General features: G+C 47.7%; 1 protein-coding gene across 1 annotated transcript in view; it reads left to right on the forward strand.

Annotated features, from left to right (window-relative positions):
- The first annotated feature begins 6111 nt into the window (after nt 1-6111).
- Nucleotides 6112-24908, forward strand: part of UCK2 (uridine-cytidine kinase 2) — a 60877-nt gene continuing 42080 nt past the window's right edge. The window contains exon 1 of the mRNA XM_073643008.1: nt 6112-6387. Coding sequence (XP_073499109.1) covers nt 6292-6387 — 96 coding nt within the window. The 5' untranslated portion in view covers nt 6112-6291. The remainder of the gene's footprint in view (nt 6388-24908) is intronic.

Here is a 24908-nt window from a genome sequence, read left to right on the forward strand (position 1 = left end):
GGAGGACTGTGGGGTGGGCATCATACAATATGGGGGACTACAGGGTGGGCATTATACAATATGAAGGACTATGGGGTGTGCATCATACAATGTGGAGGACTACGGGGTGTGCATTATACAATATAGAGGACTATGGGGTGTGCATCATAAAATATGGAGGACTATGGGGTGTGCATTATACAATATGGAGGACTATGGGGTGGGCATCATACAATATGGAGGACTACGGGGTGTGCATTATACAATATGGAGGACTATGGGGTGTGCATTATACAATATGGAGGACTATGGGGTGTGTATCATACAATATGGAGGACTACTGGGTGTGCATTATACAATATGGAGGAGTATGGGGTGTGCATTATACAATATGGAGGACTATGGTGTGGGCATCATACAATATGGAGGACTATGGGGTGGGCATCATAAAATATGGGGGACTATGGGGGGTGCATTATACAATATGTTGGACTATGGGGTATGCATCATACAATATGGAGGACTATGGGGTGTGCATTATACAATATGGAGGACTATGGGGTGTGCATTATTCAATATGGAGGACTATGGGGTGTGCATAATACAAAATGGAGGACTATGGCGTGTGCATCATACAATATGGAAAACTACGGGGTGTGCACTATACAATATGGAGGACTACGGGGTGTGCACTATACAATATGGAGGACTACGGGGTGTGCATTATACAATATGGAGGACTACGGGGTGTGCATTATACAATATGGAGGACTACGGGGTGTGCATTATACAATATGGAGGACTACGGGGTGTGCATTATACAATATGGAGGACTACGGTGTGTGCATTATACAATATGGAGGACTACGGGGTGTGCATTATACAATATGGAGGACTACGGGGTGTGCATTATATAATATGGAGGACTACGGGGTGTGCATTATACTGTATGGAGGACTACGGGGTGTGCATTATACAATATGGAGGACTACGGGGTGTGCATTATACAATATGGAGGACTACGGGGTGTGCATTATACAATATGGAGGACTACGGGGTGTGCATTATACAATATGGAGGACTACGGTGTGTGCATTATACAATATGGAGGACTACGGGGTGTGCATGATACAATATGGAGGACTACGGGGTGTGCATTATATAATATGGAGGACTACGGGGTGTGCATTATACTGTATGGAGGACAACGGGGTGTGCATTATACAATATGGAGGACTATGGGGTGGGCATCATACAATATGGAGGACTAAGGGGTGGGCATAATACAATATGGAGGACTATGGGGTGTCCATTATACAATATGGAGGACTATGGGGTGTGCATTATACAATATAGAGGACTATGGGGTGGGCATCATACAATATGGAGGACTATGGGGTGTGGATTATACAATATGGAGGACTATGGGGTGGTCATCATACAATATGGAGGACTACGGGGGTGTGCATTGTACAATATGGAGGACTATGGGGTGTGCATCATACAATATGGAGGACTATGGGGTATGTATCATACAATATGGAGGACTACTGGGTGTGCATTATACAATATGGAGGAGTATGGGGTGTGCATTATACAATATGGAGGACTATGGGGTATGTATCATACAATATGGAGGACTATGGGGTGTGCATTATACAATATGGAGGACTATGGGGTGTGCATTATACAATGTGGAGGACTATGCGGTGTGCATCATACAATATGGAGGACTATGGGGTGTGCATTATTCAATATGGAGGACTATGGGGTGTGCATCATTCAATATGGAGGACTATGGGGTGTGCATCATACAATATGGAGGACTATGGGGTATGCATCATACAATATGGAGGACTATGGCGTGTGCATCATACAATATGGAAAACTACAGGGTGTGCATTATACAATATGGAGGACTACGGGGTGTGCATTATACAATATGGAGGACTATGGGGTGTGCATTATACAATATGGAGGACTATGGGGTGTGCATCATACAATATGGAGGACTATGGGGTGTGCATTATACAATATGGAGGATAACGGGGTGTGCATCATACAATATGGAGGACTATGGGGTGTGCATTATACTGTATGGAGGACAACGGGGTGTGCATTATACAATATGGAGGACTATGGGGTGGGCATCATACAATATGGAGGACTATGGGGTGGGCATCATACCATATGGAGGACTATGGGGTGTCCATTATACAATATGGAGGACTATGGGGTGTGCATTATACAATATAGAGGACTATGGGGTGGGCATCATACAATATGGAGGACTATGGGGTGTGGATTATACAATATGGAGGACTATGGGGTGGTCATCATACAATATGGAGGACTACGGGGGTGTGCATTGTACAATATGGAGGACTATGGGGTGTGCATCATACAATATGGAGGACTATGGGGTGTGTATCATACAATATGGAGGACTACTGGGTGTGCATTATAAAATATGGAGGAGTATGGGGTGTGCATTATACAATATGGAGGACTATGGGGTATGCATCATACAATATGGAGGACTATGGGGTGTGCATTATACAATATGGAGGACTATGGGGTGTGCATTATAAAATGTGGAGGACTATGCGGTGTGCATCATACAATATGGAGGACTATGGGGTGTGCATTATTCAATATGGAGGACTATGGGGTGTGCATCATTCAATATGGAGGACTATGGGGTGTGCATCATACAATATGGAGGACTATGGGGTATGCATCATACAATATGGAGGACTATGGCGTGTGCATCATACAATATGGAAAACTACAGGGTGTGCATTATACAATATGGAGGACTACGGGGTGTGCATTATACAATATGGAGGACTATGGGGTGTGCATTATACAATATGGAGGACTACGGGGTGTGCATTATACAATATGGAGGACTACGGGGTGTGCATTATGCTGTATGGAGGACTATGGGGAGTGCATTATACAATATGGAGGACTACGGGGTGTGCATAATACAATATGGAGGACTACGGGGTGTGCATTATACAATGTGGAGGACTATGGGGTGTGCATTATACAATATGGAGGACTATGGGGTGGTCATTATACAATATGGAGGACTATGGGGTGTGCATTATTAAATATGGAGGACTATGGGGTGTGCATCATTCAATATGGAGGACTATGGGGTGTGCATCATACAATATGGAGGACTATGGGGTATGCATCATACAATATGGAGGACTATGGCGTGTGCATCATACAATATGGAAAACTACAGGGTGTGCATTATACAATATGGAGGACTACGGGGTGTGCATTATACAATATGGAGGACTATGGGGTGTGCATTATACAATATGGAGGACTACGGGGTGTGCATTATACAATATGGAGGACTACGGGGTGTGCATTATGCTGTATGGAGGACTATGGGGAGTGCATTATACAATATGGAGGACTACGGGGTGTGCATTATACAATATGGAGGACTACGGGGTGTGCATTATACAATGTGGAGGACTATGGGGTGTGCATTATACAATATGGAGGACTATGGGGTGGTCATTATACAATATGGAGGACTATGGGGTGTGCATTATACAAAATGGAGGACTATGGGGTGGGCATCATACAATATGGAGGACTACGGGGTGTGCATTATACAATATGGAGGACTATGGGGTGTGCATCATACAATATGGAGGACTTTGGGGTGTGTATCATACAATATGGAGGACTACTGGGTGTGCATTATAGAAAATGGAGGACTATGGGGTGTGCATTATACAATATGGAGGACTATGGGGTGGGCATCATACAATATGGAGGACTATGGGGTGGGCATCATAAAATATGGGGGACTACGGGGTGTGCATTATACAATATGGAGGACTATGGGGTATGCATCATACAATATGGAGGACTATGGGGTGTGCATTATACAATATGGAGGACTATGGGGTGTGCATTATACAATGTGGAGGACTATGGGGTGTGCATCATACAATATGGAGGACTATGGGGTGTGCATTATACAATATGGAGGACTATGGGGTTGGCATCATACAATATGGAGGACTATGGGGTATGCATTATACAATATGGAGGACTATGGGGTGTGCATTATACAATATGGAGGATCATGGGGTGGGCATCATACAATATGGAGGACTATGGGGTGTGCATTATACAATATGGAGGACTATGGGGTGTGCATTATACAATATGGAGGACTATGGGGTGTGCATCATACAATATGGAGGAATACTGGGTGTGTATTATACAATATGGAGGACTATGGGGTGTGCATTATACAATATGGAGGACAATGGGGTGGGCATCATACAATATGGGGGACTACAGGGTGGGCATTATACAATATGAAGGACTATGGGGTGTGCATCATACAATCTGGAGGACTATGGGGTGTGCATCATACAATATGGAGGACTACGGGGTGTGCATTATACAATATAGAGGACTATGGGGTGTGCATCATACAATATGGAGGACTATGGGGTGTGCATTATACAATATGGAGGACTATGGGGTGGGCATCATACAATATGGAGGAATACTGGGTGTGCATTATACAATATGGAGGACTATGGGGTGTGCATTATACAATAAGGAGGACTATGGGGTGTGCATTATACAATATGGAGGACTATGGGGTCTGTATCATACAATATGGAGGACTACTGGGTGTGCATTATACAATATGGAGGAGTATGGGGTGTGCATTATACAATATGGAGGACTATGGGGTGGGCATCATACAATATGGAGGACTATGGGGTGGGCATCATAAAATATGGGGGACTATGGGGGGTGCATTATACAATATGTTGGACTATGGGGTATGCATCATACAATATGGAGGACTATGGGGTGTGCATTATACAATATGGAGGACTATGGGGTGTGCATTATTCAATATGGAGGACTATGGGGTGTGCATAATACAAAATGGAGGACTATGGCGTGTGCATCATACAATATGGAGGACTACGGTGTGTGCATTATACAATATGGAGGACTACGGGGTGTGCATTATACAATATGGAGGACTACGGGGTGTGCATTATATAATATGGAGGACTACGGGGTGTGCATTATACTGTATGGAGGACTACGGGGTGTGCATTATACAATATGGAGGACTACGGGGTGTGCATTATACAATATGGAGGACTACGGGGTGTGCATTATACAATATGGAGGACTACGGGGTGTGCATTATACAATATGGAGGACTACGGTGTGTGCATTATACAATATGGAGGACTACGGGGTGTGCATTATACAATATGGAGGACTACGGGGTGTGCATTATATAATATGGAGGACTATGGGGTGTGCATTATAAATACACCTGTAATGTTTCTGTGTGATGGTACAATCTGTGAGCATTTGGGGGCCCCACTTTGTCTACATCCGGCCCTGGCAATGGGATGGCTTTCTGCAGCCCTGTCCTCACGATTACTGGGGTCACCATCCTCGCACATGGCTATGGGATGGCTTTCTGCAGCCCTGTCCTCAGGGTTACTGGGGTCACCATGCTCGCACATGGCTATGGGATGGCTTTCTGCAGCCCTGTCCTCAGGGTTACTGGGGTCACCATGCTCGCACATGGCTATGGGATGGCTTTCTGCAGCCCTGTCCTCAGGATTACTGGGGTCACCATGTTCGCACATGGCTATGGGATGGCTTTCTGCAGCCCTGTCCTCAGGATTACTGGGGTCACCATGCCCGCACATGGCTATGGGATGGCTTTCCGCAGCGCTGTGCTCAGGGTTACTGGGGTCACCATGCCCGCACATGGCTATGGGATGGCTTTCTGCAGCCCTGTGCTCAGGGTTACTGGGGTCACCATGCCCGCACATGGCTATGGGATGGCTTCCTGCAGCCCTGTCCTCAGGGTTACTGGGGTCACCATGCCCGCACATGGCTATGGGATGGCTTCTGGGACTTTTTGGACGGTCCTTCTCTATCAGGCGGATTGTAGGTCTGCAGCCACATACATGTCTGCTGGAAGCACAGCCGTCCGGGCACACCCTCATCCCGGCAGCGCCTTAGCTCCCTATGGAGGGAGAGGAGGGTCAGAGCAGGGTGACAGCCCGACCCTCACTCCCCTCCTGCCTGCTGCTGCCGCCGCCTGGCATTGTGCCAATCAGTCGGTGTGCGTGGGACACAGTGACAGCGTCTAGATCCAGCCTCCACCGACTCCTCAAATAAGAGATGAGGGCATCATCATGAAGAGGAGGAGCAGACAGCCGTCCTAGCGGAGAGCCGTGACACACACTGGAGGGAGGGAGCACTCGGGGAAGCATGGCCGGGGACAGCGAGCAAGCACTGCCCGAGCACACGCCGCACAACGGACAGCCCTTCCTGATCGGCGTCAGTGGGGGCACAGCCAGCGGCAAAGTGAGTGACCTGTAGTGTCGTGGCAGGCCGGGAAGCCGGCGGTGTGAAGGCCGGGAATCCGGCTGTGGGGAAGCCGGCCGCACTGCTGGGCATCATGGAGGAGCTGCATGATTGGTGGGAGCCGTGTGCAGGCAGCACTGGCGCCTCCGCACCGCCGTCACATGGACGCGTTCTCCACGCCGCAGACTGCACGGCTACTGCCCTCCTGTGGTGGAGCGGACACCGGGCTCTCCGGAGTGTGGGGGCCGCGCACCGGGCGGGAGTGACGGCGAGGACCGCTGCGCCATCACCGTGCACATGGCAGCGGCTTCCGGGACCAGCTATTAGTGGTGTAACTGTATAATGGCGTCATGACACTGTAATGGTGTGGCGTATAGCTGGGAGGACTGTACACGGGATGGCACTATAATGGTGTGGTGTATAGCTGGGAGGACTGTACACGGGATGGCACTATAATGGTGTGGCGTATAGCTGGGAGGACTGTACACGGGATGGCACTATAATGGTGTGGCGTATAGCTGGGAGGACTATACACGGGATGCCACTATGGTGGTGTGGCGTAGAGCCGGGAGGACTGTATACGGGATGCCACTATGGTGGTGTGGCGTAGAGCCGGGAGGACTGTACACGGGATGCCACTATGGTGGTGTGGCGTAGAGCCGGGAGGACTGTACACGGGATGCCACTATGGATGTGGGCAGGGTCTGGCTGGGGGCCAGCGTGGGTTGAACTGGCTGCGGGCTGGGGCAGTGAGCTGCGCAGGTTTCCGGTTTGCGCGGCCATCTTCTTGAAGCTGTGGTCTACAGGAAAATGGCCGCTTGAGCTACAAGTCAGCGCATGCTCCGGCTCGGACGGCCATTTTCCTGTGGATCACAGCTTCAGGAAGTGACCGCGCACACCGGAAACCTGCGCCGCTCACCTCCTCGGCCCGCATTCAGTTCAACCCGCGCTGGCCCCCAGCCAGACATCCGCAGCATGTCACCTCCTCCTCCTTTGATGCCGCCAAGGAGGGAGATCCCGCTCGCCCGCAGGTACGCAACGTTCGGACCATGAGACGCACCCCCCTTTTTCCTCCCAAATTTGTGGGGGGGGGGGGGGGGGGAGTGCGTCTTATGGTCCGAAAAATACGATATATCTGTGAGGACTGTACACAGGATGGCAGTATGATGGCGACATGTCACTATAAGTTTAAAACTATATGTTTTAAGGCATTTTTATTACTTACTACAAAGTCAAAAGTTTACATATATTAAGATTACTATGCCTTCTGGACTGCCCATATGATGATGTCATGTGTTTGGAAGCTTCTGATAGTTTTTTTGGAAACATCTGAGTTAATTAGAGACACACCTGTAGATGAATTTTAATGCACACCTGAAACACACTGCTTCTTTGTGTAGCATCATGGGAAAGTAAAGAAATCAGCCAAGATATCAGGAAGAGAATTGTGGACTTGCACAAGTCTGCCTCCCATGCCAAACCCTCCCAATTTTTTTTTATTTTTTTAAATGTAGTAAATGAGTGTGGTGGTAACCACGGCAGTAACCGCAGGGTTAAAATGCGATTTTATAGGTGAATTTATTCTTTATCTTTAGCAACCATTTCCTCCTTGTGGCAGATTTCTCGCAAATACTGGAATCTGCTATGTCTGGAGCCATTCATGGCTGTAGTGGACTGGTCCGTCTTCTGGGCTTCTCCCTTTTTCGCATCACGGATGTAGTGGACAGCTCCGTCTTCTGGGCTTCTCCCTTTTTCGCATCACGGATGTAGTGGACAGCTCCGTCTTCTGGGCTTCTCCCTTTTTCGCATCACGGATGTAGTGGACAGCTCCGTCTTCTGGGCTTCTCCCTTTTTCGCATCACGGATGTAGTGGACAGCTCCGTCTTCTGGGCTTCTCCCTTTTTCGCATCATGCTCTTTCGGCCCATGAAGTTGATGTGGATCTGGTAGAATGAGCCTTTAAGGCAATCGGTGGATTCATCTGTTGGTTGTTATAGGCTTCCCCCATTGCCTTTTTGATCCAGTTTGCTACAGTGGATTTAGCTGCCTTCCTTCTCTGTTCTGCCCTGAGTGCTGTATAAATAGGTTCCCATCCAATCTCCAAGACTCAGTTTGTTGAAGATAATAAAGGACAACTCTGCGGACATCTAGGAGGTGGAACTCTGCTTCCTTTGAATTGGAAGGTTTCTAGCAGAAGGAGGGAATCATAACTTCCTGGGAGCGATGGAAATCCTTAACTACCTTTTGGAGAAAGGAAGGGTCCAGGCGATGCGTAATTCTATCTTCGGTCACATTCATGTAAGGTTCTCTGATGGAACGGGCCTACTGTTCTACTCTCCGTGCTGAAGTGATGGCTACTAAGAAGGCAGTCTTATGAGAGAGAGTCTGTATTGTGCTAGAGGATAGAGGCTCAAAGGGAGAGAGGGTTAAACCCTAGAGTACCACATTTAGATCCCAGGATGGGACCTGAGACTGAATTCTTTGTTGAAATCTGAGTGCTGAAGTTATGAATCTCTTGATCCACCTATGAGAGGCCAAATCTTGGTCGAATATGGAACTTAGGGCTGAAATCTGCACCTTAAGGCTGAGTTCACACGATGCGTATTTAATGCGTTTCCGCTGCGTTTTTGCAGTTGCGTAAACGCCGCGGAAACGCATGAAAAACGCATGGTAGAAGGGCAGCAATGTTCCCCAATTGAAATCCGCATGTGCTGTGCCCATGATGCGGATTTTTCCACAGCGTAAACGCTGCGCTCAAAAATCCGCAGCATGTCAATTAATTTTGCGTAAACGCGGCGTTTTCGCCGCCATTGACTTGCATTAGAACGCGCCAATTCTGCAAGACTGCATCTGTACTTGCATTATTGGCGCGTTCTAATATGCGGATGGTACCCGGGTGTGGAGGAGAGGAGAGTCTCATCCACACCCAGGTACCATTAAAAAAGCTGTAAAACAAGAATAAAATAAAAAAAATATATATATCTTACCATCTGTCGGCCCACGCAGCGCTCCTGCTTGGTTCCCGGCACTTGCAGTGAGTTGAAGGACCTGCGCTGACGTCAGAGTCATGTGACGGGTCACGTGACGCTGACGTCGGCAGGTCTTTCAATTCAAAGTTGCCGGGAGAACGGAGTGTAAAGCAGGACAGCGCGGGCCATCGGAGGTAAGTATATACACTCTCTCGGGTCACACTATATAAATCCATGCTGTTTGCATGGATTTATATAGTGTGACCTAGTTGTCAAGCACTTTCCAGGTGATGCTAAAATCGCCTGGAAAGCGCTTGTCAATCTGCATGCGGAAACACATGTGGATCCGCATGTATTCTGCAGGAAAAACACATGCACAATCTGCATGCGTTTTTTCTGCCAGGGAGATGCAGAAATGATGCAGAAATTTTCTGCTTCATTTCTGCATCGTGTGCACATACCCTAAGGCTGAGTTCACACGATGCGTATTTCATGCGTTTCCGCGGCGTTTTTGCAGTTGCGTAAACGCCGCGGAAACGCATGGTAGAAGGGAAGCAATGTTCCCCAATGGAAGTCCGCATGTGCTGTGCCCATGATGCGGATTTTTCCGCAGCGTTAACGCTGCGGTCAAAAATCCGCAGCATGTCAATTAATTTTGCGGAAACGCGGCGATTTCGCCGCCATTGACTTGCATTAGAATGCGCCAATTCCGCAAGACAGCATTTGTACTTGCGTTATTGGCGCGTTCTAATATGCGGATGGTACCCGGGTGTGGAGGAGAGGAGAGTCTCATCCACACCCAGGTACCATTAAAAAAGCTGTAAAAAAAGAATAAAATAAAAAATGTATTCTTACCTTCTGTCGGCCCGCGCAGCGCTCCCGCTTGGTTCCCGGCACTTGCAGTGAGTTGTAGGACCTGCGGTGACGTCAGAGTCATGTGACGGGTCACGTGACGCTGACGTCGGCAGGTCTTTCAATTCAAAGTTGCCGGCAGCCGGGAACTTTGTAAAGCAGGACAGCGCGGGCCATCAGAGGTAAGTATATACACTCTCTCGGGTCACACTATATAAATCCATGCTGTTTGCATGGATTTATATAGTGTGACCTAGTTGTCAAGCACTTTCCAGGTGATGCTAAAATCGCCTGGAAAGCGCTTGTCAACCTGCATGCGGAAACGCATGTGGATCCGCATGTATTCTGCAGGAAAAACGCATGCACAATCTGCATGCGTTTTTTCTGCCAGGGAGATGCAGAAATTTTCTGCTTCATTTCTGCATCGTGTGCACATACCCTAAGAGTGCTGGAAAAACAGGCATTCCTCACATGTATTAAATCTGTCAAACAGTCGCAAATCATGTTCACGGAGCGACAAAAACTTAAAGCCCGAGCATTCTATAAATACTCGGTGCTCGGCCGAGTATACGCAGCAAAGGGTTAACCGAACATACTTGCTCATCACTAGATGTGAAGTATCAGGAATATCCGGGTCGTACCATGATAGGAATCTTTTCCATATTTTGCCGTATATCGCATTGGTTACTGGCTTCCTACTCGGAAGAGTTTTTATAACTTCTTCCGAGAGACCTTTGGATCTTAAGATCTCGGCTTCAGTAACCAGGCTCCAGGTTTAGCCACTGAGGATTGGGATGGAACAGGGGGCCTTGAGAGAGAAGGTTGTTAACCTGTAGTAGTATCACCAGACCCTCTAGGCAAAGTTCTGTGATGGCCCCGAACCAAGGCATTTTGGGCCACAGAGGGGCCACCAGAATTGTTGCCACTCTCTCTAACCTGACTTTCTGGATGCTTCTTGCTATCAGCGGTATTGGAGGAAACGCATAGACCAGCTTGAAATGGCAGGGATGGGCTATTGCGTCCAAATTCATGGCATTTTGTCTCGTCTGTCCAATGAAAAGAAGAGGGGAAGTTCTGCGTTTAACCGACTGGCAAAGAGATCTACCTCGGGGAGACCCCATTTTGCTACCAGCGACTGGAATATCTGAAGATTCAGGCTCCATTCTCCTGGCTGGATATCTTTCCTGCTTAGAAAGTCTGCTTGAACGTTGTTTGAGCCTTTCAGGTGTATTGCTGAAAGTGATAGGAGATGTTGTTCTGCCCAAAAAAATATTCGGCTGTTTTAGGCTGTGTACCTTTTTACCTCCTTGATGACGAAGGAAGGCAACTGTAGTCCCGTTGTCCAAGAGAATCTTGATGTGAGAGCCCTGGATTAGGTTGACTGCCGCTTGAGCATTTTTTTTCCTACTGCCATTAGCTCCCTGAAGTTGGAGGATCTGGCACTGATCTCGGGACTCCATCTGCCTTGAAAGGGAATCTAGGCCACCATACCTCCCCAGCCTTGTACACTGGCTTTGGTAGTCACTGTAATTTAGAGGGTCCTGGGTCCAAAAAATTCCCCTCTGAAGATCTCGGGAGCTTAGCCACCAAGAAAAAGAAGCTTTTATCCGACCGGGGGTCCTGAACTGTTTGTTTAGCGAGTCCCTTTGTCTGTTCCAGAATCTTTAGGATATGATCCTTAAGGGACCTTGAGTGGGCCTGTGCCCACGACACCGATTGGATACAGGCTGTCATAGACCCCAATACAGATCTTGTCGCTCTCAACGTTGGATTCCCTTGGTGTCTGAAATTTGAAATTTTGGATCTGAGAGCTGTCTGATGCTCCAATGGTAGAAAGGACATCTGTTTGTTGGAGTCCAGCAAGACACCAAGGAATTTCCTCCTTGATGAAGGGAGGAGTTAGGACTTTTTAGGTTTGGAACCCAACCTAATGACCAAAGGGTTTTTAAGGTTATAGAGGCGTGAAGATTGAGTCACCACTGAAGGAGCGACAATCAACATGTCGTCCAAGTATGGAATTATGCAGACGCCCTGTTTCTGGATGAGTGCAATGACTTCTGTCATAATCTTCGTAAACACCCAGGGTGCTGAAGAGATGCCGAAGGGCAGTACGTTGTACTGGTAGTGAACTGTTATATTGTCCCTGAGGACTGCAAACCGCAGAAACTTTCTGTGGGACTGATGAATCGGCACATAGTAGTAAGCATCCTTTAAATCTATGGTCGCCATGACGAAGTCTTTCCCTATTAGGGGAATAGTTGATTTTATAGACTCCATCTTGAATTGTCTGTATTTGATGTGATGGTTTAGGGACTTCAGGTTGATTGATACGTGCGGTCCCTGATGGTTTCCGTTTTAGGAATATTTTTGAGTAGTGACCCGTCCCCTCCCGGCCAGGGGGGGACCAGAGACACCACTCCCGAATTTGAAAGTTTTTTTTAGGCCGACCGATAGGAGTTCCTGAGCCCCCTGAGAAGGAAGGGACGTGACCCTCAGGTCTGAGGGGGTTGGGGCGACTTGAATTCCAATAGAAGACCCTCCTCGATGGTATTGAGGATCCACTGGCAGGAAGATATTGCCTGCCACTGGGGAAAGAAATTGGGTCTTCTGAGAGGAGGATAAGGGCTGATTTGTAATGGTGGAGACCCTCAGCGCTGTTTTCAGTCTCCCCTGATGAATCTATTTGGGAGGAAACGCATTGGGAGCAGGATACCTCCAATACTCCTTGGTCTTGAATAATAGGATGACATTATACCAGGATGAATTAAGCCATGATGCACTATAGGATTGGGTGAGATTGTTTCATTATGCTTTGTACAACAATAACCCGAAGGATTTTTTTTTTTTTTTTAAGTGAGGCTTTGTTGATTTTCCCTGACATGGTCCACGGTACCTTTTTGTTAAAGGGCATGTGGGATTTCATTGTATACCTAAGGTTATTGATAATGTATTGCACACTCCTGTGAGATGAGTCGCAGGATTTATATATGTGCTAGGTTGGTGAATATTATCTTGACCTATTATACACCTTTTTGAGCACATGCATGGTATCTCTATATGACTGTTATTAAAAATGTCAACCAACACTAGTAAGGGTAATATTTAATTATATGATCCTCTATGTTCTGAATGAAGCGGACTCTTCTAAACCCTATATACTTGGCATTTTGAGGTGTGGTTAGCATGTATATACAGCTATAAGCTGTTGATGGTAATTCAGAAGACCCAGGGTTCATTATATGGCTTTGTTTTTGTTTTTTGTTTTTTAATATAAAGAAATTTTAATATATATATCTAATAAACGTTATATTTTAACTACCTTGCTTATGATAAAATACAGCGCTGCCTTGCCGGCCCGACAGCACTGCAGGATCTCTTCATGCCCCAAGGGGGACAGGAAAACACTGGGGATTGACGGTGAAGAGGGCTTTTTAAACTCTCTACGTTCCTGTCCCCCAATAGGGCGTGGACAACATCCTCCAATGCTGTCGTGGAAGGCTTATTGAGAAATCAGAGGTGACGTACGTGTGATGATGTAATGCCCATGTGACTTATGGGCAGAGCCATGTAACAGATTACAAGTGAAGTGTTTTCTGGGGCGGGAAGAGGCACTGGTGACAGGTAACTAGGGAACAGGGATACATGGGATCGCAGGGTAGATAAGGGGGTGCTGGCTGCATGTTGGATTACATATGGGGGTGCACTGGTTCAGGCTGAATGTGGGGGACATGTGGAAGGTTTGCTGGACACATTTGGGGGTGCAGGTGATATATGGGAGTGCAGCCCAAATCCCATCAAGGACAACAGCTGCAAGGAGTTTGTATGTTCTTTATCTTTGCGTGGTTTTCCTCCGATTTCCTCCCACACTCCAAAGACATCTAGATTCCCTATGGGAACAGCGATTATGATAATGATGTCTGTAAAGCACCGCACAATATGATGGTGCTATATAAGCAATGCATAATAGATAAATAACAATATATGTGGGGAGTAAATATGTAGCGCCCCGAAGGTTCGGTTGCTACAGGGGTATTGCACCTCAACCAGAGGTGTGATATTTCACTCCCAGGTAAGGATGGAGTGTGGACCAGGGCTTAGTAGCTGCATACACACACTCACCCCATTTCCGGGGGACAGCTCGACGGTGCTCCCATTTAAATGCAGGCACAACTGACCATGTCCCTGGCTGGAGGGGGGAGAGAACCCAGTGATGTAGGAGCAGTAGGGGACGGTTTCTGGAGCATAGGAAGGAGCTCATTGGGTGCTGGTCACCTGAGCTCATACAGAGGCAGATAAAAGGTGGGAGCCATCTTAGTTCAGTGGTCAGTTCAGTACAGTGGAGAGGTGACAGGGAGCAGAGGCTCTGTAGGAGCTTTGCTCAGAAGGCAGGCCTGGGGTGAAGGCCAGAGAAGAGAAGAAGGAGAAGGAAGGAAAGAGGAGAGACAGAGGAGTAGAAAGGCTCCAGAAACAAGGAGGCAGAAGGGACCCTAAGAGAGCAGAACGGACAGCAACCGTTGCAAACCTGCGTTATATCGGGTGAAGGGTCAGGCCTTGGAAGGGTAACGGATTCCCAAGTTGGTAGAGGTAAATCATCCCTCAGCCAAGAACCGGAGGTCGTGATCATCTATTGGTGCGACCCCCCCCCCCCCCCCCCGCCAAACCTGCTAGGAAGGCACCATATAGGATAGCGGGAAACGGGGGCCAACGTTTGCCAGCAAAGATCCGCGGCAGCTGGACAGAAGTTTGGTCACTGGTGGGGCACGAGAGGCCAGAGAAAGGACAGAAAGGGGTCCTGTGCCATACTCCTGAATTGTCTGGGGGTTGACCGAGCCCCTCACCTGGTGGACGCAGCACGGCTTGGGCAGTCCTTGCCGACGGAAGTGACTTGGATATCAACTGTGAGTAAAACCGTGGACTGTATCATTGGACTCTGTGTTATTTATGCTGCGCCTGCACCATCACCCCCAGCATCCACATACTCTGCCCTGAGGCTATACTCTTCCCGTGGGGAGTTGTCCTATCCCTCTGCTGCACGCCAACACCAGCCTCAGCTGTCTGCCTTGCAGCGGCGGTTATCCCTGACCGCAATCCACGGGTGGCGTAGTCGGACATTCAAATCTATAAATAGACTGCCACGCCATTTGGTCTGACCACCCTGAGCCACGGGATCGGGTTGCCACTTCTACCCCCATCAGCACCGTACACAAGAAGGCCCGGTTCCGGATACCCCACAGCCCAGGGGGCGAGTCACATATGAGGATGCAGGCTGTATGTGTGGGGTACATGGGGTGTGAACTGTATGTAGGGGTGGTACATGGGGTGTGGACTATATGTGATAGAGTGCCACAAAGGAGGGGAAGGTAAGCACTCCTTATTGGAGCTGAAAATGCAAGCACTTTTTACTGTAGACAGTGAGGGGGTACAGTATGGAGAGGGGGCATTGAAGAAGGGTTTTGAGGCTGTATTTTATAATGCAGGTACAGTGTATAGGCCATAGTTATTATTGGAGGTTGGTTTGACAGCTACTGTTCATAAGAAAGGACAGTGTGGCGGCTATAGTTCAATGGGGAATGATGGTTTGGAATTATATAGGACAGTTTCAGTGGAATGATGTGGTCGGAAGCCAGAGTGTAAGCGGTCAAAGAGGGTACAGGAGAGGTAGGAGAACAGTTCAAGATGGACGTGTTGTTCCAGTAATTTTCAGGCATAGTGGAGAAGTGATATGGGGTGATGGCTAGACGCAGAGGATGGGTCAAGGGAGGTCTTTTTGAGGATGGGTGTGATCGAGGCATGTTTGAAGCATGAGGGGGAAAACACCAGTTGTTAGTGACAGGTTAAAGAGATGGGTTAGGGTTGGGATGAGGTAGCACAGGATGTGGTGAATTGTGATCTTTAGACTAAAAAGTTTATCTTCTGTAATGGCGGAGAAGCTAGTTTTGGAGCAGGAGGGGTTGTAGGCCAAAGCTTTCTCTGATGTTATCAATCTTCTGCTTGAAGAATGTTGCAAAGTCTTCAGCTGAGAGGAGAGGGAGGGGGTGCTAGGGGAAGGAGGAGAGAATTGAAAGTACTGAATAACTGTTTAGGGTTGTGCCAAAGGGAGGATATGAGAGATGTTTGTTTTGCTGCTTTGAGTGTGGACTTGAAAGTGGTGAGGGACTGTTTGAATGTGATGAAGTGCTCATTGGAATGGGATCTTTTCCATCTCTGCTCTGCAACCCTGGAAGCCCGTCTCCGTTCTTTAGTCAGGCTGGTATGCCAAAGATGTGGGGTGATTGTGAGCTTTGGAATGTGCCTGCAAGAGGGAGAATGGACTCAAAGTGAGTGTAAATCAAGGTGTTTGAGATTTCTGCAACTGTGTGCAAGTTTGTGGAGTGGGGATTGTGCACCTAGAGAGGAGAGGGAAGAGAATGTAAGTAGGTTATGGTCAGACAGAGGGAGAGGTGTGTTAGAGAGTTTAGATAGGTAAGAGGCTGGTGAAAATGAGGTTCAGTATGTGGCTGTCTTTGTGAGTGGCTGCAGAGGATCATTGAGCAAGGCAAAATGGGGATGTTGAAGTCCCCTATGATAGTGGGAATGTCAGTGGAAAGGAAATTAAGTAGCCGTGTGATGAAGTGGTCCAAAAAAGGTGGTGGCTGGCCCTGGGGGTCAGTAAATGATAGCCGGTTGGAGGGGGAGTAGATATGCACAGTGTGCACCTCCCAAAAGAAGGGAGGGTAGTAGTGGAATTGGGGTAAGGCTGTGTCAGAGAGGGTGGAACAGGTTTTAGTGACGAAATGATCAGGGATGTATGAAAGTTTGTTGCAGACAGAGCAAGCGTTCCATAGAGCTCCTGTTAGTGGGACTGTGGAAGTGGGAGCTGGGCTAATGGGTGTGAGGTTAAAAAGGGAAATTTGTGATGGATTGGGAGGTAGAAATGACTGTGGGGATGTGGTGAGGAAGACCAGGATTTGGAGAGATATCACCAGCAGTGAGGAGGAGAAGAGAAAGTTTTAGTAGGTGGGAGCTGGAGAGGGCATGTCTGTGTTTGGAGACAAAGGAGTGTAAGTTGAGGAACAGATCTGAGAATGTGAGATAGATGGGGAGGTTGGAGGGAGAGAGAACCAGTTTATTAATGGGTGTAGGGATTAGGGGGGTTAGTAGTAAGTGAAGGACTATGGGGGTGAGAGTGGAAACAAACAAACATTGCTTAGGCTATGTGCACACGATGCGTTTTTAATGCCTTTCCGCAGCTTTTTTGCAGCTTCGGAAGCGCATTAAAAACGCATGGTAGAAGGGCAGCAATGTTCCCCAATGATAATCCGCATGTGCTGTGCACATGCTGCGGAAATTTCCGCTGCAGATTATCATTGCGGAAAAAAACGCAGCACTAGCAATTTTGCCAAGTGCTGCGTCTTCACCGCCATTGACTTGCATTAGACCGCATGGATTACGCATCACTGTATATGTAGATGCGTAATCCAAGCGTTCTAATGTGCGGATGGTACCTGGGTGTAGATGAGAGGAGACTCTCCTCCACACCCAGGTACCATTAAAAAATCTGTAAAAAAAAGAATAAAATAAAAAATAAATGTATACTTACCTTCTGTCGGCCCGCGCTGCACTCCTCCTTGCTTCTGCACTTTGCAGTGGATTGAAGGACCTGCGCTGACGTCAGTCATGTGACGGGTCACGCGACGCTGACGTCGGCAGGTCTTTCAATCCACTGCTGCCGGCAGCCGGGACCGAGCGAAACAAGCCAGCGGTGGCCATCGGAGGGTAAGTATAGATTTATTTTTTTATTTTTAACCACTCTAGGTCACACTATATAAATCCATGCAGTTTGCATGGATTTATATAGTGTGACCTAGTTGTCACAAGCACTTTCCAAGTGATGCTAATCGCTTGGAAAGCGCTTGTCAATCCACATGCGGAAATCTCAGTGAATAACGCTTCATTTCCGCATGTCCCTGGCAGGAAAACGCATGTACAACCCGCATGTGTTTTTTTTCTGCCAAGGAGATGCAGAAACGCTCAGGAAAAATCCTGAGCATTTCTGCATCGTGGGCACATAGCCTTACTGTGACTATTTATCCAGTTACTTTCAGTTCCCTTCTGGTTCTATTCTGGTCTAATTCATTGCAATACACTTAGATGCACTGCAGATACAAATATGCAACTTGTGCGTGCACAGGCCCTTTCACATCTGCATCATGTCAACACTTTCATACGTTTTCACTCATTTTAAATGGATTGTCCGGCCTTGGGCTACAAGTCTGCAGTTGCTCTGTGACTTGTGAAAACTCACATCGTGCCGGCGCCGGGAGCTACTTGCCACAAATGTGACTTGCATGTATGCGGTCACGTGCCGACTAGATGGGCGCAGCCTCGCTCAATGCAAATTTATTGAGCGAGGCTGGATACGGTCTAGTCTGAATGTGGCCAGGAGTAGGCAAATTACATACTTGCAGTCACTCCCAGTATCGGACAATCTTGACAAATGTAAATACGCACACTTTTTATGCAGTGTTTTTTCTGCTAAGAGACACTTGATGTAGAAATGTCTGCAGGAAATACTTAATGTGTGCACACACCCTTAGTATGTTTGAAAGAATGATACGTTTTTCAATCCAGATAAGCGAATAGAAATAAAAAAATTCTTTATTGTGACTTTATTAAAATAGCAGCATGGTCGTAGAAAAGTAGCCGATGCGTTTAGAGTCTGACTATAATTGTAAATAATACAGCCCGGCTTGAAATGCGTCAGCTATTTTACTATGCCCATGCTACTATTTTAGTAAAGGCACAATAAAGCATTTTCTTGCTCTGCTGGATTGAAAATCCTTTCTCATCACTTTGACCAAAGCTGTTTGATACCTGACCAGCCTTAGATTCACCGCTGGGTAGCTAGGCCTGACTGACGTAGCTGTGTCACTCCTGTGTTGTGGGACAGGACGCTTGTGATGAATTAGGTGGGGCTGGATTGTGCGTTGTCACACTAAACTCTGTTGATACTGTAGCCTAGGGAATTAGGTCAAGTCCTGGTTATTCCCCTTGCAGCCCCCCCCACCTTGTCAAGCGGAGGATGTGAGTGAAGCAAGACTTAACTGTTTAGCTGTCATATCCAATGCAGTGATGTGTACAGTAGAGGTTTATCAGAAAAGCCCAGACTTCTTTGTCACTGATGCATGGTGTTCTTGCCAGCTGTGCTGTCCTTCAGTCGTGTGTTGTGTAGTGTCTCACATGCTGGATCCTTTCCAGGTGCTGTCATGGAGTGCTCTTTCCAGCTTGTTTCTGTGCTCACAGCTTTGTGACCTCTTGAATATGGATCTGCAGAGAGGTTTTCCATGATTTCATAACTCTTTGTTTATTACTATGTGAAGTCTTTTCATCTAGAATAAACAAGTTAGACCAATAAATGACCTTTTATCAATCACCCATGACAGCACCACACTAGAGGGGATCTGCCCACCAAGGACAGGAAACCTTCAGGCTAAAAGGGCGACTCCTCTCTCCTGCCTTGGTTTCCTGTCCTTGATGAGGGGATCCTTTTGCAGGCTTACCTGCGTTATGAAAACTAAAAGGAGGAAAAATTGCTTACATCAGATGTTGGGGGGGGGGGGGGATGTGTAGTCAGGTATCTCTGAGCCACTGAAAGCTGCAGAAAAGACCGGTCATCCTTCGTATGTCACCAGGGTGCTTGGAAAGGGTATAGAGCCTCAAAACCCACCTTTGCTAAATGGATTAGGGAGCCCAACTCTCTAGCCTACTCTTAGACCTTCCGGCATTTCCTCTCTGCTTTAAGAGCTCATTCCACTTGGGCCGTAGCAACCTCCTGGTTCGAGAAGGCAGAAGAGATATGTAATGCAAAAAAAAGCACGGACCGCACCTCCAAAAAATCATACTTTGATCTAATGCCTCTCGGCAAAAATATATGTAACTGAACATTAGGGTCTTAGTTTAACATTCTGATCAGACTGTATGAAGCCCACTGCCACGTCACTGCAAACCTCGTAGTGGGTCCTAACCTTTCCTGTCTGAAGGGGAGCGGAGACGTGTGCCCACCACCGCCGCATTGACAATGCACCAACAGGGCGGGCGGCTTCGTGCCTCACAGCACCCATGCTGCAACACCGAGTTCCCATGATTCCAGGCCACTCCGCCCCACAAGCACAAAACCACAGCAACAATGGCCGACACTGCAACAACACCACATGAAAGGAGCATTGTAGAGCGCGTGTGTTCAAGTAAGTATGTCAGTGAAAACTTTCATTAAATATTGGTGATGGTGAAAAACTGCAGGTGTTGCCTCAATTTTGGCCACTAGTGTAGGTGTTGGCTATGGGCTGTAGCTATAAATAGAGAAGGTATTCCTATAGGAATATCAGTAGGATTGTGCATAAGGAGAACGCTTTTAATTGATAAAAGTGGTAGCCGACATCTCACTAATGCATCAACCTTCAGGCTCCCGTTGGGCACGGGAATACTACTTGCTTCAACTAATATAACCTGTGTTCACATCTGCACGAGTCGTATATGGCTTAAATCTGTTGCCTCTGAGAGGGCAGAACATGGCAGATTTACCAGGTGTAGATGAAGACTTGCCTGGGACTTTACATTGTTTCATCAGACTCAACTTTAGGCCTCTTTCACACGTCCGTGTGTCCGGTACGTGTGGTGACAGTTTCCACACGTACCGGAGACACTGACACACGTAGACACATTCAAATGAATGGGTCTGCTCACATGTCAGTGTGTTTCCACGGACCGTGTGTCCGTGTGCTCCACACGCTGACATGTTCATTTTTGGACTACAGGACGTATCACACGGACCCATTCAGGTCAATGGGTCCATGTAAACACGTGCCGCACATTGATGCCATCCATATGACACGCACTGGCGCTTGAGAATCCGCATTACAGTTGAACACTGCCCTCATCATGATTCCCTGCTGGCGCTGCGATCAGCACGAGCAGGGACAATGATGAGTAGTGTCTGGTTCCGCAGTGTTCACCTGTAAGTAAAAAATAATAAAATAAAAAATCCACATACGAACCTGTCCTAAGTGTCGTCCCCCCCCCCCCCCTGCTGTAATCCATGCGATCGAGGAGCCGGGGCTGCAATCAGTGAGTGACAGGACACCGCTAGGTGAGTGCAGCTCCGGAGCCCGCTTGCTGCTGCGGCTCATTCTCCCCGGCTCATCTGCTGATCGGTCGCACTGATTACAGCGGGGGACACTTGGAACAGGTGAGTATATGGATTTTTTTTGTTATTATTTTTACAGGTGGACACTGCGGGAGCAGACACTACTACTCTAATCATTGTCCCTGCTGGTGCTGATCGCAGCGCCGGCGGGGAACCATTATGAGGACAGCGTTCAGCATCCAGCGCTTGGAAACAGCGTTAACTGTACACTGATTCCCAAGCGCCGGTACGTGTGATCCTGATGCGGCACTCGGTTGCCGCACGTGTGACACACACGGGCCTGGATATCTCCGGTACTGGAAATATACGGACATGTGAAACAGGCCTTAGGCTTTTGGCAATTGCTGGTATTATAATTCGGTCCCTTCTAAAATTCTGCACCTATTGGACACAGCAACTGCTGAATGTAAAGGGGACGTAGCAGCAGAAGATACAAATTAAGTAAAAATGTAAAGACCTTAATCATGGACGGGCAGTTCATTTTCCCAAGGGGCCACATGAAAGTCTGTGACTGTTGTAGCGGGCCGAACCAATAGGCTGAAATTAATTCCTTTATATGTTTAAAAATATTTAAACACAGGTTATAATCTGATTTGTCTGTGATGCATCAGCACTAAATAGTGTAAGTTGGTGAAGTAAGAAAAATCTAGGCATAAATTTTAATTTGTGTTCAAACAACTATAAATTGGCATGTGCCTATGTATTCACCCCTCTTGATATGAACCACCCCCCCCCCCCCCCCCCACCAAAAAAAAAATATTCCGGTGCAAGCCATGTGCTTAGAATGCACACAGGTGGACTTCCTTTCACTAAGTGTCACATAGTCTTGTCAGTATATACACTTTACCCAACACCATTAAGCATGAAGACCAAAGAGAACTCCAAACAAGTCAGGGACAAAGTTGTTGAGACTCACAAGTCAGGGTTGGGGTATATTTAAAAAAAAAAAACAACCGATGAGGAGGATGATATCCATTATCATGAAATGGAAAGAACATGGCACCACAACAAACCTGACAAGAGAGCCACCCGCCAATACTCTCAGCCCAGGCAAGGAAGGCGTTAATCAGAGAGGCAGCACAGAGACCAAAGGTAAACCTGAAGGAGCCGCTCCATAGAAGTAGCCTTTATGGGAGAGTGGGCAGAAAAAAGCCTTTACTTACACACACACACACACACACACACACACACACACACACACACACACACACACACACATTGTAAGGCTCATTTTTGAGTTTGCCAAAAGACGTGGGAGACTCCCTAAATGTATGGTGGAAGGTGCTGTGGGTCAGATGAGACAAAATTGAACTTTTTGGCCACCAAGGTAAATGCTATGTCTGGTCCAAACTAACACAGCTCATCATCCCAAGAACATCATCCTCACAGTGAAACATGGTGGTGGCAGCATCATGGTGTGGGGATGTTTTTCAGCACCAGGGACAATCGTCCCGAGTCAAGAGGGAGATGGATGGTGCGAAATACAGGGATATTCTTAAGAAAAAGCAGTTTCAGTCTGTCAGTGATTTGAGACTAGGACAGAGATTCACCTTCCAACAAGACAATGACCCAAAGCGTACTATTAACCCCTTTACTCCCCAAGGTGGTTTTCACTTTAATGACCAGGCCAATTTTTACGATTCTGACCACTGTCACTTTGAGGTAATAACTCTGGAACGCTAAAATGGATCCCACTGATTCTGAGATTTTTTTCATGACATATTGTACTTCATGATAGTGGGAACATTTTTATTCTATATCACTTGTGTTTGTGAAAAAAACGGAAATTTGACAAATTTTGCAATTTTCAAAAATTTTAATTTTCATGCCCTTAAATCAGAGATATGTTGCACAAAATAGTTAATAAATAGCTTTTCCCACATGTCTACCTTACATCAGCACAATTTTGGAACCAAATTTTTTTTTTAGTTATAAGGGTTAAAAGCTGACCAGCAATTTCTCATATTTACACAACCATTTTTTTAGGGACCACATTATATTTGAAGTGACTTTGAGGGGCCTTGAAAGTACAATCGGTAGATGAGTACAAAGTGGCGTATACCTGAAGTCAGCAGTAAAGGTGAATTGGGATTGTGGCGTCCCATTTGCTCCACTTGTAATGACATGTTGCTAGCTGATACTTCATGGGGAAAAATGGGGTCAGAAAGCAGTAATTGCATATTCTACATTCATTGCATGCTGAATTAACAGCTGTCTGCGCTTGATAAATGGGTAAAATTTCTTGTAAATACAGGCAACTTCACAATTTGCCTCTTATTTAAAATCCTCTTTATTCTCAAGAACGGAGGGATTTTAATTTTATCATGCACAGCTTATTGCCTAGGTGACCGGCCCACCTTTGCAGTTGATCAGAAGTGGCCGGTTTCCTAGGCAAGGATGCACGCTTGTGTGGCACCCCAGGGGTCTGGTTTCCACAGTAATAGCAATATTACGTCTGTGAGCAGGTGGGAGGTCTCCTGGGCAGGAATCCTAAGCATGCCACACCTCCTGCCCAGTCCTGGGAGGGGAAGAACTTCCCCTACAAAAACTGGGGCTGAGGCAGGGTTAGGAGAGAGGAGTTCCAGACAGAGACGGAGTCTGGTCTGGACACGCAGAAACAGGGACAGATAGACCTCAGGAGCTCTGTAGGAGCCAAGGAGAAGCGCCAGGGGCTGGAGCTGTGCAGAGCTCGCCCTGGGAGAAGGTACTAAAACCGGACACAGGAGTCCGAGGCTGTGGGGACTAAGATATACCCAGCAGCAGAATCCATCCGGCAGGGGATTCCAGGTCCTCTGGCCATAAAAGCCCGGAGGCTCAGTCACAACGAAGGGACCAGCACCGCCATCCCGGAGCGGAGGCTAACAGGAGGCCCCAGGACACCAGCCATATGGGTGAGCACCACACGGTATACCCAGGGACGTGGGCTACTTGTAACCGCCGAAAGCAGGGTAGCCAGGAAGGGTACAGACTAACGGGAAGGCCTACAACTCCACCTGGCCAGGGGGACTCCGGCTTACTCGCAGACTAACCAGGCCCCAACTACTAGCCAGTACTCCCGGGGGAATTTGCCTTGTACCATCAGTAAAGACCCTGAACTGTACCCTCGCGTCTCTGTGCTTCCTTGTCGCACCATTAGTGCTGGGACATCCACACCATCACTCCCAACATCAACCTCATCCTCTGCCCTGAGGCCATACCCCTCCCGTTGGGGGTTATACCATCCACGCTGCACATCCGTACCACCGGCCTCAGCGGACTGCCCTGCAGCGGCGGCTTCATAGCCGCATTCAACGGGTGGCGTAGTCGGACACTAATACCATCATACCAATAACTGCCACTTAGTTTGACCACCCTGGGCACGGACCGGGTCACCGCCACACGAAGACTACTAACCCCATCGGATCCGGCTCCGGGTATTCCCCGCGCGCACGCGCGCCGCACTACAGCACTGGCCCAGGGGGCGAGTCAACTTTTGCGTAGTCGGCAGGATTACGTGCCCGCAACCACCGGGTACTGCGT

The sequence above is a fragment of the Phyllobates terribilis genome, unplaced genomic scaffold (assembly GCF_046119375.1).
Source record: "Phyllobates terribilis strain yellow unplaced genomic scaffold, ASM4611937v1 Scaffold_8__6_contigs__length_399053987, whole genome shotgun sequence".
NCBI classification, from domain to species: Eukaryota; Metazoa; Chordata; class Amphibia; order Anura; family Dendrobatidae; genus Phyllobates; species Phyllobates terribilis.